This window comes from Microcaecilia unicolor, chromosome 8 (genome assembly GCF_901765095.1).
Source record: "Microcaecilia unicolor chromosome 8, aMicUni1.1, whole genome shotgun sequence".
NCBI lineage: Eukaryota > Metazoa > Chordata > Amphibia > Gymnophiona > Siphonopidae > Microcaecilia > Microcaecilia unicolor.
This window is the reverse complement of record NC_044038.1, coordinates 11,337,959-11,353,940: the sequence shown is the minus strand read 5'-3', so window position 1 is coordinate 11,353,940 and position 15,982 is coordinate 11,337,959. Positions and strand designations below refer to the sequence as shown.

Genomic DNA, 15,982 nt, shown 5'->3' with positions numbered 1-15,982 from the left:
CGCCGCGTCTTCTCTCCCGACGTCATCTGCAAAGCGGCTCTCGATTAGCCAGGCCCGCGCGGGCAAAGGTTATCTACGCGAGGTGCGTCCCGGCATTCCGCGGGGCCGCCGCGTCTTCTCTCCCGACGTCATCTGCACAGCGGCTCTCGATTAGCCAGGCCCGCGCGGGCAAAGGTCATGTACGCGAGGTGCGTCCCGGCATTCCGCGGGGCCGCCGCGTCTTCTCTCCCGACGTCATCTGCACAGCGGCTCTCGATTAGCCAGGCCCGCGCGGGCAAAGGTCACCTACGCGAGGTGCGTCCCGGCATTCCGCGGGGCCGCCGCGTCTTCTCTCCTGACGTCATCTGCACAGCGGCTCTCGATTAGTCGTGCCTAGCGCCGGCAAAGGTCATCTGTACGGCAAAGCGGGGTGAGAGGTGAAGGGTGCGTCCCGGCATTCCTCGGGGTGGTGGTGCTGGTGTTTCTCTTAACCCTCTCCCGCTCGCCTTCTCTGTCCTCCCGGGCTCTGCCCCCTCCTCCCCCCACCACCATGCAGGAGCTCATCGCTTGCGTGGACCACATCAGGTTCGACCTGGAGATAGCGGTGGAGCAGCAGCTCGGGGCCCAGCCGCTGCCCTTTCCCGGCATGGACAGTGAGTAGAGCCGGCCCGGGTCGCTCTGAGCGGCATCTCCTTCTTCTTCTCCTCCTCCTCATTAGTTAGTGGAGTAAATGGAGTTCATGGTTTCTCACCCCAGAACATATGCAGAGCTGCCAAGTTACCCATTCCAGGAGGGAGACTGTTTGGCCGGTCCTGGATTTCTGCCAACCTCATCCTGGTGCATTATGGGACCCGCAGCACTGACTTCAGTGGATAGAATCATGGACTACAAATACCACGCTGCTTTGGGATGTAAGCTTAAAACCAGGACCGGCCTAAAGGTCTCCAGCTTGGAATGGGTAACTTGGCAGCTCAGCATATGGCCTCAGTGCGTGGCGACAAAGTGCAAAGACAGCTCCGGCAGCGATCCTCAGAGGTTATTGGAAATTATAGTACTGGAATAGACCCAGCCCCGTCAAGAAGGGGCTCATTGACATGTGTGACAGGAAAGGGTTGTTCTCCTTTGATACCCATACAGGTACCCCATAGGGAAATGGGACTTGATGTACCGCCTTTCTGAGGTTTTTGCAACTACGTTCAAAGCGGTTTACATATATTCAGGTACTTATTTTGTACCAGGGGCAATGTAGGGAAAGGAAAATAGGGCTTGATATACTGCCTTTCTGTGGTTTTTGCAACTACAGGTATATACAGGTACTTATTTTGTACCTGGGGCAACAGAGAGTTAAGTGACTTGCCCAGAGTCACAAGGAGCTGCAGTGGGAATTGAACCCAGGTCCCCAGGATCAAAGTCTGCTGCACTAATCATAAGGCTATTCCTCCACTAGCAACATTCCATGTAGAATCTCAAAAAGGGAAATGGGACTTGATATAGGGTGATTTTTGCAATCAATGCAGTTTACATAGTATATACAGGTACTTATTTATACCTGGGGCAATGGAGGGTTAAGTGACTTGCCCTGAGTCACAAGGAGCTTCAGTGGGAATCAAACTCAGTTCCCCAGGATCAAAGTCCACTGCACTAACCACTAGGCTACTCCTCCACTCCATAGGCAGGCTGTTCTTATTTGTTTTGAATGGCTTAACATTAGGTTTTGGCCGTATTGTTGCATGAAAAAAAATTAGATAAATGTCAGCAACGGTGGAGTTAGGTATACACCACGAAAGACTGAAATTCTTATATGCAATAGACGAATGCACTGTACTCGCCAACTGTGGCTTAGTGGCGTTGACATATAATCAGATAATGTTCTCATCGTTTTCTGAAGAATCATCAGTTTAAATGAAATTGCATGTCTACAGAAAGTTTTGGTCATCACCATTGTCGGTAGAATTAAAGAAGGCTAAAGTGGCAGTTAGAACTAAGTGATACTGAAATTCTTTGTCATCTCAGAAGAGAGATAAGTTGAACAAGAGCTTCCCAAACCCATCCTAGAGACTCCATAGCCTGCCAGGTTTTCTGGATATTCACAATGAATATGAGATAAATTTATCTATGCTGAGTCGCAGTTTCTTATACATAGTCGTTGTGGATATACTGAAAATCCACTGATCCCATGGCAGGTTTGAAAAAGAGAGTTAAAGCATTTTGAACATATTAGACATTTGGGGAGACTGCAGAGGTTACTAATGATTACGGCTTAGGGGGCTATAGGTGTAGGATTCAGTGCTGAACTTAGCAAGCATTCATAATACGATCTATACAGTCAAAAGTCAATGAAAATGGTAGCTGATTTAAGAAAAGTGTGATATAGAATAACAGGGACACAGAAGGTGCTGCAAAGATTTTAACTGTGAGTTTGTTTTGTCAAATCATTACTTAAAGAAAAGAACTGCAAAGAAAAGATGGTGGATTACAGTGGAGCTAGGGATTGGTATGATGTCAGCAGGGCTAGGCCACAGGGCAGCAAAAGCAGAGTTAATGAATACATGACATTTGGTGATGAGTAGAGAGTGCAAAATTTAGGGAGCTACTGAATTTGCATCACTGTTGGTATTAACATTGGCATGCATTAGATTAATTTCTATATCCTAAAGAAAGGTTCAACTAACATTTTATTTAAAACAACGTAGGACATATGAATGAAAAATTTCTTTGATCTGAGTAAGTTGAAGTTTTCTATCTATCATGTAATAAAGCATTGAACTGGGTCTACTCTAGGGGCTGTGTTTACTAAGGTGCGCTAGCGTTTTTAGCGCGTGCACAAAATTAGCGTGTTCTAACTGTAGGCACCCATAGGAATATTGTGGGCGCCTCCACAGCACACGCTAAAAGCACTAACGTGCCTCTAGCGTGGCTCAGTAAAGGCCCTAGGTTTAGTAAACACAGCGGAGATTTTGTGCTTAATCTCTTTGGTTCTCTCATGCTGAATCTCTGTGAACCAGGTGGTTGAAGCTATATTCATTTTGTGCTTTCTTCCTTCAGAATCAGGAGCTGCAGTCTGTGAATTCTTTTTGAAATCAGCATGTGTTAAAGGTAAGGAAAACCCTGGCTAGATTTTCCAAAGGTAACAGTAAAGAATATAATAGATTCCATAGTGACATATTGGATTATGTATTTTAAAAAAATGAGAGGAAACCTCATATTGCTTTGTTTAAACTAAATCTTGAAATTACTACTACTACTACTTAACATTTCTAGAGCGCTACTAGGGTTACGCAGCGCTGTACAAAATAAACAAAGAAGGACGGTCCCTGCTCAAAGGAGCTTACAATCTAAGGAACGAAATGTCAAGTTGGGCAGTCTAGGTTTCCTGGGCAGAGGTGTAGAGGTTAGGTGCCGAAGGCGACATTGAAGAGGTGGGCTTTAAGCAGAGATTTGAAGATTAGCTTCAGAAAAAAATAGTGAAATGCTGGGGGCCATTTGAGAGATGTTACTGGACCCTGAATTTTATTTTTTATCATAATTAGACTTGGAGAGTGCTGCACCTCTCAGTCCCCCTTTACCAAGTATATATATTTTTACTATTTTAACTATATTGTTGTATGAATGTAAAAAAAAAACGTTACTACTACTAATCATATGCAGCACTGTATACATTATATACAGGTATTTTCTGTGTCCCTAGTGGTCTCACAATCTAAGTGATATTTTTTTTTTTTTGTTGTTACATATGTACCCTGCGCTTTCCCACTCATGGCAGGCTCAATGCGGGTTACATGGGTCAATGGAGGGTTAAGTGACTTGCCCAGAGTCACAAGGAGCTGCCTGTGCCTGAAGTGGGAATCGAACTCAGTTCCCCAGGACCAGAGTCCACCACCCTAACCACTAGGCCACTCCTCCACTGTTGCTACTATTTGAGATTCTACATGGAATGTTGCTATTCCACTAGCAACATTCCATGTAGAAGTCGGCCCTTGCAGATCACCAATGTGGCCGCGCAGGCTTCTGCTTCTGTGAGTCTGACGTCCTGCACGTACGTGCAGGACGTCAGACTCACAGAAACAGAAGCCTGCGCAGCCTTCTACATGGAATGTTGCTAGTGGAATAGCAACATTCCATGTAGAACCTCCAATAGTAGCAACATTCCATGTAGAATCTCCAATAGTATCTATTTTTTTTTTGTTACATTTGTACCCTGCGCTTTCCCACTCATGGCAGGCTCAATGCGGCTTACATGGGGTAATGGAAGGTTAAGTGACTTGCCCAGAGTCACAAGGAGCAGCCTGTGCCTGAAGTGGGAATCAAACTCAGTTCCTCAGGACCAAAGTCCACCACCCTAACCACTAGGCCACTCCTCCACTGTTGCTACTATTTGAGATTCTACATGGAATGTTGCTATTCCACTAGCAACATTCCATGTAGAAGTCGGCCCTTGCAGATCACCAATGTGGCCGCGCAGGCTTCTACATGGAATGTTGCTAGTGGAATAGCAACATTCCATGTAGAATCTAGTGGAATAGCAACATTCCATGTAGATTCTCCAATAGTATCTATTTTATTTTTGTTACATTTGTACCCTGCGCTTTCCCACTCATGGCAGGCTCAATGCGGCTTACATGGGGCAATGGAGGGTTAAGTGACTTGCCCAGAGTCACAAGGAGCTGCCTGTGCCTGAAGTGGGAATCGAACTCAGGTCCCCAAGACCAAAGTCCACCACCCTAACCACTAGGCCCGTGAGCACAGGCCACATTTCTAGCTACTGCCTGCATAGCAAAGCCAGCAGATAGTACTGTATAAAATGCAGACACACCTATACCCGCTTAAACTTATGTGGGTCCCAGATGAATATCAGCCAGGACCTGGATAAAGAAATGTGTCGCTAATAAAGCAGGTCCTCTGTTCCCCAGCCATCCACGGGACTTAACCAGAAGTGATCCTGGGTAGTCTAGTGAATTGGGGGTGGGGGGGGGGGGTGGAGAAGCGATCTCTAGTGGTAGTGTCGCAATATTACCATTAGGGGGTCAGCCTTTTATATAAAGGCATTCAGTAAATCTTGTCCTTATATGTGAATTCCTTCTGAAAGGCGGTAAAGAAATTGTATTGCATAATAAATTATTACTTCTCGTCCTTGTATATGTATATAATAGAATTTGCAGTGTACGCTTGATTGGCTTTCTTGTCTCTCTGTTAGAAGTAATCTGTCTAGGTTGCCTTTAGTAATGCTAGAAATTGATAGTTTTAAGAAAACTGGTCCCTCTGCTAGAAAACCATAATGAGCAATTTTCATGCCATCTGCATACCCACAGACTGCACCAGTTTTCAAAGTGAAAGTATGGGTGTAGTTTGACTTCAGAATATTGCTGAAGGATAAAGTCCTTTTTCAGCAGGTACTTTTTCCAATGAAAATAACATGCATACTTTTGAAAATAAGTGTATGTGTTTTTGCAGTCTTTACTCCCAGGAACACCCCCGCTAAATGCAGGTAGAAACATGTATATTTTGTCTTAATGGTAGTCTACATTGATACTAAGCTCCAAAAATCAGTTTTAAAAAATGTATTGGTAATTTTCTGAAGTAAAAGGAGTGGGAAAGTGAACCAGGCTTGTCCAAATAACTGGAACCAAACAAATAATTAATGATAAAATCAACACAGTTTATTAATATTTCCTTAGGAATGACTCGACACAACGCTGTGTTTCGGCCTTTTTAAGGTTTATTTTATTTACATATTGTTCGATGTTTTTATTTATAAACTCCTGATGCAGGCCATCAGGCCGAAACACAGTGTTGTGTCGAATCATTCCTAAGGAAATATTAATAAACTGTTGATTTTATCATTAATTATTTGTTTGGTTCCAGTTATTTGGACAAGCCTGGTTCACTTTCCCACTCCTTTTACTTCTGTTTGTTGCCCCGTGGGATCTATTGAGTTCTCCACGGACGTGGATTCTCTTTAGCCTTTAGTCTTGGTAATTTTCTGCCATTTTACTTGTTCTCAGTTCTTTTGTGCTACCTGCTGGATTATGCTACATTATTTTTCTTCTTTAAAACTATAACAACGTTTAGAAAGAAGTTGAGCTTTACAATATAGTGTGAATTAAATACAAGATTAAGTAATGTTTTGAGATCTGGTTCATGAACTGTGGAAATAGATAAGAAAATTAATCTTTTGGAATTTGATGAAACTTTGAGTGCTGCTTGGTATGAACAAAACAACCTGGAAAATTATTTTGCATATACGATGGACTCTTCTCTCTTTCTTTTCTCTCATTCTGCAGCAGGGATGTGTCCTTTTCGGCACATCAGCGGAGAAAAGACAGTTGTTTGCAAACACTGGTTGCGAGGACTGTGCAAGAAAGGAGACCAGTGTGAATTCCTCCATGAATATGACATGACCAAAATGCCCGAGTGCTACTTTTATTCCAAATTTGGTAAAGTGGCATGTGCTGCTGTGTATGGACTGTTGCCCGGGGGTTTCAGGCCTTTCTGATTGCTGCTGAAATACAGAAGTGGCTCTAGTCTGTTTTGCATTGCCTCCATGAAAAACAGGAGAGTAAAAAATACCATTTGTTTCAAAGGGATATGCTCTGATTTTTCTTTTACATCATTATTTAGCCAGCTTTTTGTGACATTTTCTTTCCTCACCTTCCTTTTTTTCTTAAAAATACACTTTGTCATTGAAGGGCATCAGATGATACAGGGGCTACAACAATTCTCTTATGAGGAAAGGTTGATGAGATTAGGGTAGTTCAGTTTGGAGAAGAGATGGCTGAGGGGAGATGTGAGAGAGGTCTGTGAAATCCTGAGTGGAGAGGAACAGGTGAACATAAAATGATTTGTTTATGCTGTCCAAAAATTCAAGACTAGGAAGCACTCTATGAAATTACTAAGTACAATATTTAAAACCATTGGTGAAGATAATTTTTCAGTTAAGATGCTCTGCAACATTTCTGGAGGATGTGCTAAAAGCAGTTAGCAAAGCTGGGTTTAAAAAAGATTTGGACAAGTTCCTGGAGATAAAGTTCACACACTGTTATTAGCATGGAATCGGCGTGAAATATATTTAGTTTTTAGGATCCTTCCAGATAATTTGTCTGGCTTGGCCACTGTTGGAAACATATTGGGCTTGATGGACCTTTTCATGTGACCCATTATGACAGTTCTTCTGTTCTTAGTGTATGGTTTCTATTTTTACTAGACAGTTTAGAAGCTGTCTTGGTATTTTTGCCTTGTGATTCCAGCATAACTTCCTATGCAGACATATAGGGGTCCTTTTACCAAGGTGCGCTAATGGATTTAGCGCATGCTAAATAAGACGCCCATTATAGTCCAATGGGTGTCTTATCATTAGAGCATGCTAAATCTGTTAGCGCAGCTTAGTAAATATCTGACGTAACTATGGGGACCATGTGTGTGGACATGGGATATACAAATCAGAGTTAAGACACCTCAAGTTCAGCTAGTATTTCAGATCTGCCGTCGTAGAGCCTGTTTTAAAGTACTTGAAGAAAGAGACTTTTATGTGTGACAGGAACATCTATTTTAGAACCGTAAACATCTAAAATATTAATGGGGTCAAAACAGGCGCATATATCTGTGTGTAGGATAAACATAAAGGAATCCTGTGGACCCTCGGAAGGTTAGCGGAGATTGGGTAGCAGAACCAGCAGTGGGAGGCGGGGCTAGTGGTTGGGAGGTGGGGCAAGTGCTGGGCAAACGTCCACGGTCTGTGCCCTGAAAATGGCAGATACAAATCAAGGTCAGGTATACATATAAAGTAGCACATATGAGTTTATCTTGTTGGGCAGACTGGATGGACCGTGCAGGTCTTTCTCTGCCGTCATCTACTATGTTATGTTTTTTCTGAAACCAACATACACATTTATGTCAGCCATTTTAGAAACATAAATGTATATTTTTCCTAAGCAGTTACAGAGTCCAATATCCCTCGCCAGTTTCACATTTGTGGTGGGGGGGGCAAACTCCCCAATGTATTTATTTAAAAAAAAAAAATTATACCCTGCCTACCCTAGGCGCTTTACATGAAAAAAACCCTACATAAAAATATAAGACAGATATTATCAAAACATCATACATCAAATTACAAAAAAAAAAATCTCACTCAATCTCAAATGTTGGGAAAAGCTTTCACATACATGTATGTTTTAAGCACCTTAAATTGCTGCAAAACGAACATGACCCAGTAATGCATTCCATAACCTCAGACTGGCTGCAGATAATGGCACAAGCCGCTGATTCAGCCCAGCGAAAATTAGTGCTGGAACAAGAAACTTCCTCTTAGTAGCTGAACACAGAGAATCCCTCCAGTGGAGCGCCAATAACTGAAACTTAGACGTCCCAGGTAGCAGGTGGAAAGCCCAACGCTGATTTAGGAAATGGGGAATACATATTTATTCTTGAGGCCTGCCCTACACCATTCCAAAAATGCCCAGACCCTTGCTGTCTGCACATTAAAAATGTTTAGATGTGTATATTCCAGCTTTGTAAAATCAAGATGTATGGAATATAAACAACTAAATGCTGGTTTATGCGTGCCTAAAACATGCATAGCAGTTCTAAAATAAGCATCTGTGTCCTTGAGGGGCTTTTCTATGTCCTGTAAATTCAGACCATAATTGTACATTTTTGTGCACCAAACCTGTACGTGGAAGGAGTAAGGAGCTAGGGTTACATGAGATACAGGTTTATCTGGGATCATTCCTTCAGATTTGTCTCTTGCCGGAACAAAATTATAATTAGGACTTCTATTCTTAGGTTTTACATTTAGGTGCTTATTTTCCAGATAATTAGGGGATATTTGCGAATATAATAAGTCAGTGTTTCAGGTGCTGCTGTTGGGTTCATCTTCCAGTGAAATCAAAATACACAGATTTATGCAGCTGAAGAGCAGTCAGTGTGGTAAAAGCTTAAAAACAGAGTGGGAAATTCAGCCCAGGCAAGGGGATGGGTGGAAGAGTACTGGGGGGGGGGGGGGGGGGGGGGTTCCACTGTTTATCCATAAACACCTTTTTGCATCAGGGATGTTTTATTGGTGGTTATCAGTTAAAACCTAAAATCAGTAGAGCTAATTATAACAGCAGGTCATCTATTCTGAAACTGCCTCTGGGAAAAGAGGTACCAAGTACTGCAGAATTTCGACTGATCATTATAGTACTTAGAATTGTGGTTCTTTTATCTCAGTAACTGGAATACCAAGTCCAGGGATCAGGAGGACATCAAGGGCCCACATGATGCCCATTGCAGGTGCTGTTCAACTGTGGTAGATTTCAGGTTGCTTGTTTAAGGTGCTCAGGTGCAATAGTAGGTTCAAAAGGGTAGATATAATATGGGAGACTGGCCCAGCATTACAGTACTTGCATGTCAGATCTAGACTTTGTTCTCTTTCTAGTATTCGTGCTCCTTCTCCTTTCTCCTAATTGACTTATTTTTGACTGTCCCACAGGAGAGTGCAGTAACAAAGAATGCCCGTTTTTACATATTGACCCAGAATCTAAGATTAAGGACTGCCCTTGGTATGACAGAGGATTCTGTAAACACGGTAAGTCTGCTGGTTGGAACAGAACCGCTGGTTGTAGGCCATTGCTGATAGATACGGGATAATGGACTTGGAACAGTACTGCTGGGCATAGGCCATTCCTGATAGATGTGGGATAATGGACTTGGAACAGTACCGCTGGGCTTAGGCCATTCCTGACAGATACGGGGTAAGGGACTTGGAACAGAACCACTGGATGTAGGCCATTCCTGATAAGATATGGGACAAGGGATTTGAGGAGTCCTAAGTTTCCAGTGGAGAGGAACAGAACAGTATAACCTGATCTGAGAAACACATATGGTGTTATAGACGTTGCACTTAAACTATGTATCATTATATGGGAAGCAATAACAGGGTGCCTGCCTTTAGTGCTATTGAGTGTGTAAGTGTACAGAATACCTGCACTTTTGCAGTAAATGTACACTTTTGTGTAAATGGCTGCAAAGACACCTAAGGGCGTGCGTAAGTGGCATAGCATGTAAATGCAAGGAGGACGTTCACACCGCTTACATGTGCAAGTTGCAGATTACAGTAAGTTACATGCGCTCTGTCACATTTGGGTATCTGCAGTTGGGTCTATGGCTGGTGTAACTGAAGGAACCTAAGTGTGAAGTGTTCTGAGACGGGGGTTATACTAGTATTCAGTAACAGAATCTGGACACCCAGAGGCCATTTGTTTGTAGAAAGGTTGCTCGCCATGTGTCATGAAAGTGCTTAAATGGGAGCATTCATTTATAAATTCATTCTCTTTGTGTAATAATTTCAGAAAGGACAGTAAGAGCCATCAGATGCAGGCCTAGCAAGATAGTTTCTGCTCAATCAAGAAGCTTCTCCATTCTCCTTCTCCTTCTTTGAAAGCTGTAGCCTGTCCCATTTGTTAAATCTACCTTCTCTCTCTCCCTCCCCACTGTGAAAAGAAATTGTTTTGGAAGGTAATTTTAAAAATAGGTGGGGAAGTTTGGTTCTGTTCCCTGTTCAGGAAGCTGGGCTACTGCCATTTGCAGTCTCCCTTTTCTAGGCCCTGTTTGAGAAAGCAGATTTTTTTTTTTTTTTTTTGGTTTTTGTGACTTCTCCCCCACCTTGAGAACAAAATCTCAAAGTATTCCTCTTTTATTCATTCTCATGTACGTGATGAACACTATCTTATAGGTCCCCTTTGCAGACATCGGCACACTCGAAGAGTCATCTGTGTTAATTATCTGGTGGGATTCTGTCCGGAGGGGCCAACTTGTAAATTCATGCAGTGAGTAACTTTGGGGTTTGCTCTCCCACTACCCTTCTTATTGTGATGTGAAAGAGTGATTACTATATGTAGCTAATTATTTAGATATGTAGAGTCTGTTTTCTTAAGAAACCAACTTCAAGAGATCAGTCCAAACACCAGGATAAGATGCTCCAAATACAGCTTTATATGGACCCTACACGGTCCGTGTTTCGGCTTTAAAAAGCCTTCATCAGGGGTCAATCGATGAGTGCTCAATATTATACCAACTGATGATGGAGCGCATAAACAACTATCTCTTGATCAGGGGAGGTATACTGTCTCGTATCGACGATTTCAAAATGAAAGGCTTTTTAAAGCCGAAACACGGACCGTGTAGGGTCCAAATAAAGCTGTGTTTGGACTGATCTCTTGAAGTTGGTTTCTTTTTCCACTTCTTTTTGTTGTTGTTGTTTTTGTGTGGAAAGTGTGAACCCCATCTTGTTCTTGAGTCTGTTTTCTTAAGCATATGTATTCTTGAGGGGTATTTCATTGTATCCTCGGGGTACTGCTCTCACCCTTGCTGTTAACTCTGGAGCTAATCTTCTTTTCCACTTATTTTATCTCTTAATTCAATAGTAGTTTTTATTTCTCTGTGTGTCATCCAGTCCTCGATTTGAGTTGCCGATGGGAACCACTGAGCAGCCACCTCTTCCTCCACAAACACCAATTCCACCAAAGGTACTGTACCACTCTTCCTTCCCTTCCCTCCTCAGTGAAATCTCTGCCACATGAAACTCGAAACAGCTGTTTGTTTTATAGCGTGTGATTTTCTGGTAATTAAATATGACACTTTAAATCTGTGACAAAGTGTACACACTTGAATTGACGCCAAGTGTTTTTTGAAGACTGTATGTAAGTCTTGGATTTTTTTTTATTTTAATAGTTTTTAATAGGTTTAGATTTTGTGACCAAAATGTTTTGGTTAAGTGTTTGCTTGGGATTAGGCTCGGTGGGTGGGTTTATTAAGAAAGATGTTAGCCACAGCGCTGTGTCTTTGATTCTGACCATTTTTAGCCGATCACAGCGACCTAGAAATGGTAATTTATAATTTTAGGCAGATAATTTGGTGGACTGCATGTCAGTATGTTCTAATCCAACACCAGTTCACATAAATTCTGTATATAAAACCTCCAGACCTTGTGCAGATTATAAGGGAAAGGGAAATGGGACTTGATATACTGCCTTTCTGTGGTTTTTGCATAGTACATACAGGTACTTATTTGTAGCTGGGGCAATGGAGGGTTAGGTGACTTGCCCAGAGTCACAAGGAGCTGCAGTGGGAATTGAACCCAGTTCCCCGACATCAAAGTCCACTGCACTAACCACTAGGCTACTTCTCTATATCGAGACCTTGTTAAAAGTACTTTGTAGGAAATCTATATTAGACTGTTCAAACTATGAAGTGATGGAGTGTTTATATTTTAATGCTAGGCCAGTTTGTGGTAAGGCTGAAGTTATGAGACTTTTCTTCAGGTTTAATCTTTATAACAGAGACACGGCTTCCAGATTATAATTCACCTTATATTCGGTCTATTTGCCCTCCTGGTTTTAAGACTGTAAGTTGCCCAAGACAGGATGGGGGGGGGGGGGGGGGGGAGGATTGGTTATGTTGTATAGAGAGTTTTTGGATATTAAGCTTGTTGATAATTATGGTGATGATTATTTTGAAACTATTACTTGTCAATTTATATCCTGATCTAAGGCAGGTTCGTTGGCTCTATTGTTGATTTACAGACCGTCTAAATCATGGCAAAAAGCCCAAGAAAAGTTGTTCGAGATTTCTTATTGCTCTATGCATTTTACTGATCTGATAATATTGGGTGATATTAATTAACACTTAGAAGACCATTCTGATCCAAATGTGTTGAATTTTATAATGTTCTATGATGATGGTAGGTCAGCATCTGAACTGATGAGATGTAATGTTGAGGTTCGACACCGAACTTTACTAAACCTTTTTGCCTACCACATCCAGAACTCTTGAATCGAGCTGGTCTTTAGAGAATGTGGGTGCCACTTGATACTTATTTTCAAGTTAGCAACGTGTAATTGTATTATGTGACCTGGGACGGGGAGGGAGTTTTCAAATTTTGAGTTGTTGTTGCTGCTTTTTCTGTATTGTCAATAAAAATACTAAACTAAAAACAGAAAAGAGGTCTTTAGTTTGCAAAGTGGTGCGAGAGTTGTAATAGGGTATGCCCTGGAGCTGCTGCTTCCTTTTTTTTATATTTTATATCTAGTTTTTATAGGAACTGTCAGGACTAAGAGTGGTGTCTACCAGATCTTAAGCTGCATGTCCTTGGAGGGGTTAGGGCTTCCCGTGACATGCCCATGGACTGCATGATCCTTGCCATGGCACTTCCAGGGTCAGCGCTGAAACTAGTTATTTAGTGTCAGATGGTATCCAGGTTTTGGCATTAATTTTAACTGTGGCGGCTAGCGTTTTTCTTAAATGCTGACCATTGTACTTAAATAGATAAGTTTATGTTTAGACCCCTGCCCAATACAATATACTTACTCTTGCGTTAGTTATTATCAAATGGTACATTCAGACAGGCTGCTGAATTCTTGAAATACTGGAGTGTTAAAGTTCTTGTCTTAACTAGAAGTTGAATTAACAAAACTTGTTTAAAAATATAATTGAGGACCTGTCTGGATGGGAGTAATGCAGTACACCATGGGTCAGAGGTACAGCTTCTGTAAAACTGAATGTTTTATCCAAAGTGTACTAACTGTTCTCTAACACAAATAATCAAGGTTTCCAATGAGATTTACATTCACCCTCCCAGCGTAGAGAGAACCAGTGTTTTATTGTGCCAAAGGCAGTGGGGCTTGGCCATTCTAAACTGCACCTCCCCCCCAAAAAAAAAAAGTATTATGAATTGTTCTATTAAAATCCAGGATTTCCATTTATAGAAAACATTATAAGTTTCACTTAAATACGATTTTCTACCACCACTGTTAACATTTGTTTTGTGTAATCTCTTTATAGCAAAATAACAATCCGATATTACAGAGGTCGTCATCCCTAATTCAGTTAACAAATCTAAACTCACCTGTTAACCTGCAAAGGACTCCACAGGTTATAGGGGTGATGCCATCATCCCAGCCCAACAGTACTGGAGGCAGAGGACCCCGGCCACTGGACCAGGTCACCTGCTATAAGGTAAGGTGTTGGAAAGATAATGGACCAAAAATGTGAAAACACAAGAGATCTGACGTTCTGATATTGTTTTAGGCTGTCAGTCGTACCTCCTCCTCACAACTCTGCCAAGTTTTAGATGTTATGTCAGTCCATGCTTGATGAAGTGATGCCATTCCAGATGCCCACTTATAACGGTATCCAGCAACTAGCTTGGGAAGAGGTTAGATAGTAGAAAGGACCCGATACACCTTTGGTTCTTTATTTGATTGATTTAGTATACTGTGTGCTTTGTACTTCAGGCATCAAGGTAATTTACAAACACAGAGCATCACATAGTTAAGACAGGTACAACATACCACATTCCAGGTATGATCGTAGGGTCTGTGTCTCCGCCTACTATCCACAACCCGCCCCCCCCCCCCCCCCCCCCGTCTTTATATATTTTTATGTGCCCTCTGGGAGTCACCCTCACTCCACCAAAAGAAGGGCTACAAAGGCATCTTTCACCTTCCTCCATTCCCAAAATCAAGCATTTCCTTGTGATTGTAAAGTATGTCCCGGAAGGTGGCAGGGGCTGTGTGGATGATTGGGAGGAAGATACAGTTGCTGGGTTTATAAACGTAGAGTACCAGAAAATGCAAAATCAGTGTGTGGGGACAGAGCAGACAATGAGGTTTACAATTCACATATACCACCAGTCTACACAAAAACCTCATGTTTTTCCAGAAAATGTTGTAATTTTTTTAAAAACTGGGTCCTAGTATTACATTTGTCAGTTTTGTAAACATGACACTCTCTTTTTTTTTTTTTCCAGTGTGGTGAGAAAGGACATTATGCGAACAGATGTAGCAAAGGACATTTAGCTTTCCTCAGTGGACAGTAATAACCTGAACAGAGCTGGACAGCACACGAATCAGTGCTAAGGTGGTTGGTTGTTTTGGGTTTTTTTAAAAAATTGGTTGACACCTTGCCTCGGCCTGGAGAACTTGTTTACCCTACTGTTATCTGATCCAGAATCCTTTTTCTTTTAATTATTTTTTAAGATGTGTTTTTTTTTTTTTTTCTTTGTGTGTTGTGTTGCCTTCTTTCATGATTCCTGGCCAGTGGCAGGCATGGAAATAGATGTGCCAACTGCAGTACAGACTTTGCCCTGATGTGCTTTTCTGCAGTTTCCTTCTCCTGTTATCCTTCAGTGAAGGACAAAGAGAAATCTGGACAGAGCAACTTTGAAGCCTCTTGCTTAAACCTGGGCTGCCATCCTCTTCCCTGCAGCCTAACAGACATTGTATTTACTCTCACAGGACTGTGGTAATGGCAGGCTCAGAGGAGAGGGGATGGATGGAAGATGACTCCAGGCAATGACATATTTCCTGGTTCATGTCTATCTTGAAGTTTTTTGTGTTTTTTTTTTTTTTAAATGTTTACTTGCGTTGGCCAGATTTTAATAGTGCTGCTTTTAATATTCGACATAGATAATGTCAACTTTTCAAGTTTTGATGAATGAATTTGCTATAGGGCACCAAGGGAGAAAAGATTGGTTTGCTCTTAAAATGTAGTCACTGCTCATGGGAACTTGAAACACTATTTTGGCTGCAGAGGGTTACAGAATAGGGGCATAGTTTTTTGTGGTTGTAGAACAATCTTACGGTAACAGCAAGACAATTAACCAGCCCCATATTTTTTTAAACATACTTTTGAGAAAAAAAAGAAAATCACTCTTTAATTTTGGGGGAGAAAAAAAAAAATCAGATTCATGAGAAGAGGTTGAAATGATGCTCTAGGACAGTGTTCCAGTTTCTAGACATTTTTATGGCATTGGAATAAATTTTTTTTTTACATAAATTTTGTTGGAGTTATTTTAAGGAAAGAAACTTGTTACTTTAAAATGTAAGAAATGAGATAGAGGAGGTCATCTTATAACATGAGGAGCTATGTACCTTTCTAAACTTGGAACATATAATAACCCCTCCCAGGCAGAAATGTATGCATATCTTTGCCTATTTTATAAAAAAAATACAGCCGTAGAACACCTACA

The 15,982-nt window shown here is 41.6% G+C and overlaps 1 protein-coding gene across 2 annotated transcripts; it reads left to right on the top strand.

The window, feature by feature from the left end:
• Positions 1–96: 96 nt before the first annotated feature.
• On the top strand, positions 97–15,772 carry CPSF4 (cleavage and polyadenylation specific factor 4). Of its 2 annotated transcripts, none has more exons than XM_030211036.1 (8): positions 97–632; positions 3,025–3,075; positions 6,264–6,413; positions 9,446–9,541; positions 10,688–10,781; positions 11,408–11,480; positions 13,795–13,968; positions 14,762–15,772. In XM_030211036.1, exons 1-8 carry the CDS (start codon positions 530–532, stop codon positions 14,828–14,830), a joined length of 810 nt encoding a protein of 269 aa, XP_030066896.1. In that variant the 5' UTR covers positions 97–529; the 3' UTR covers positions 14,831–15,772. The 2 variants fall into 2 exon arrangements, with proteins under 2 accessions (XP_030066896.1, XP_030066895.1); XM_030211035.1 differs by having other exon boundaries at positions 6,261–6,413.
• The last annotated feature ends 210 nt before the right edge of the window (positions 15,773–15,982 follow it).

Excerpts from the sequence above, each read along its gene's own strand:
- CPSF4 (XM_030211035.1), top strand. The coding sequence starts at position 530 with ATGCAGGAGCTCATCGCTTGCGTGGACCACATCAGGTTCGACCTGGAG. Across the intron at positions 3,076-6,260 it reads GAAATCAGCATGTGTTAAAG|CAGGGATGTGTCCTTTTCGG; the intron begins GTAAGGAAAACC and ends CTCATTCTGCAG. Across the intron at positions 10,782-11,407 it reads CCAACTTGTAAATTCATGCA|TCCTCGATTTGAGTTGCCGA; the intron begins GTGAGTAACTTT and ends TGTGTCATCCAG.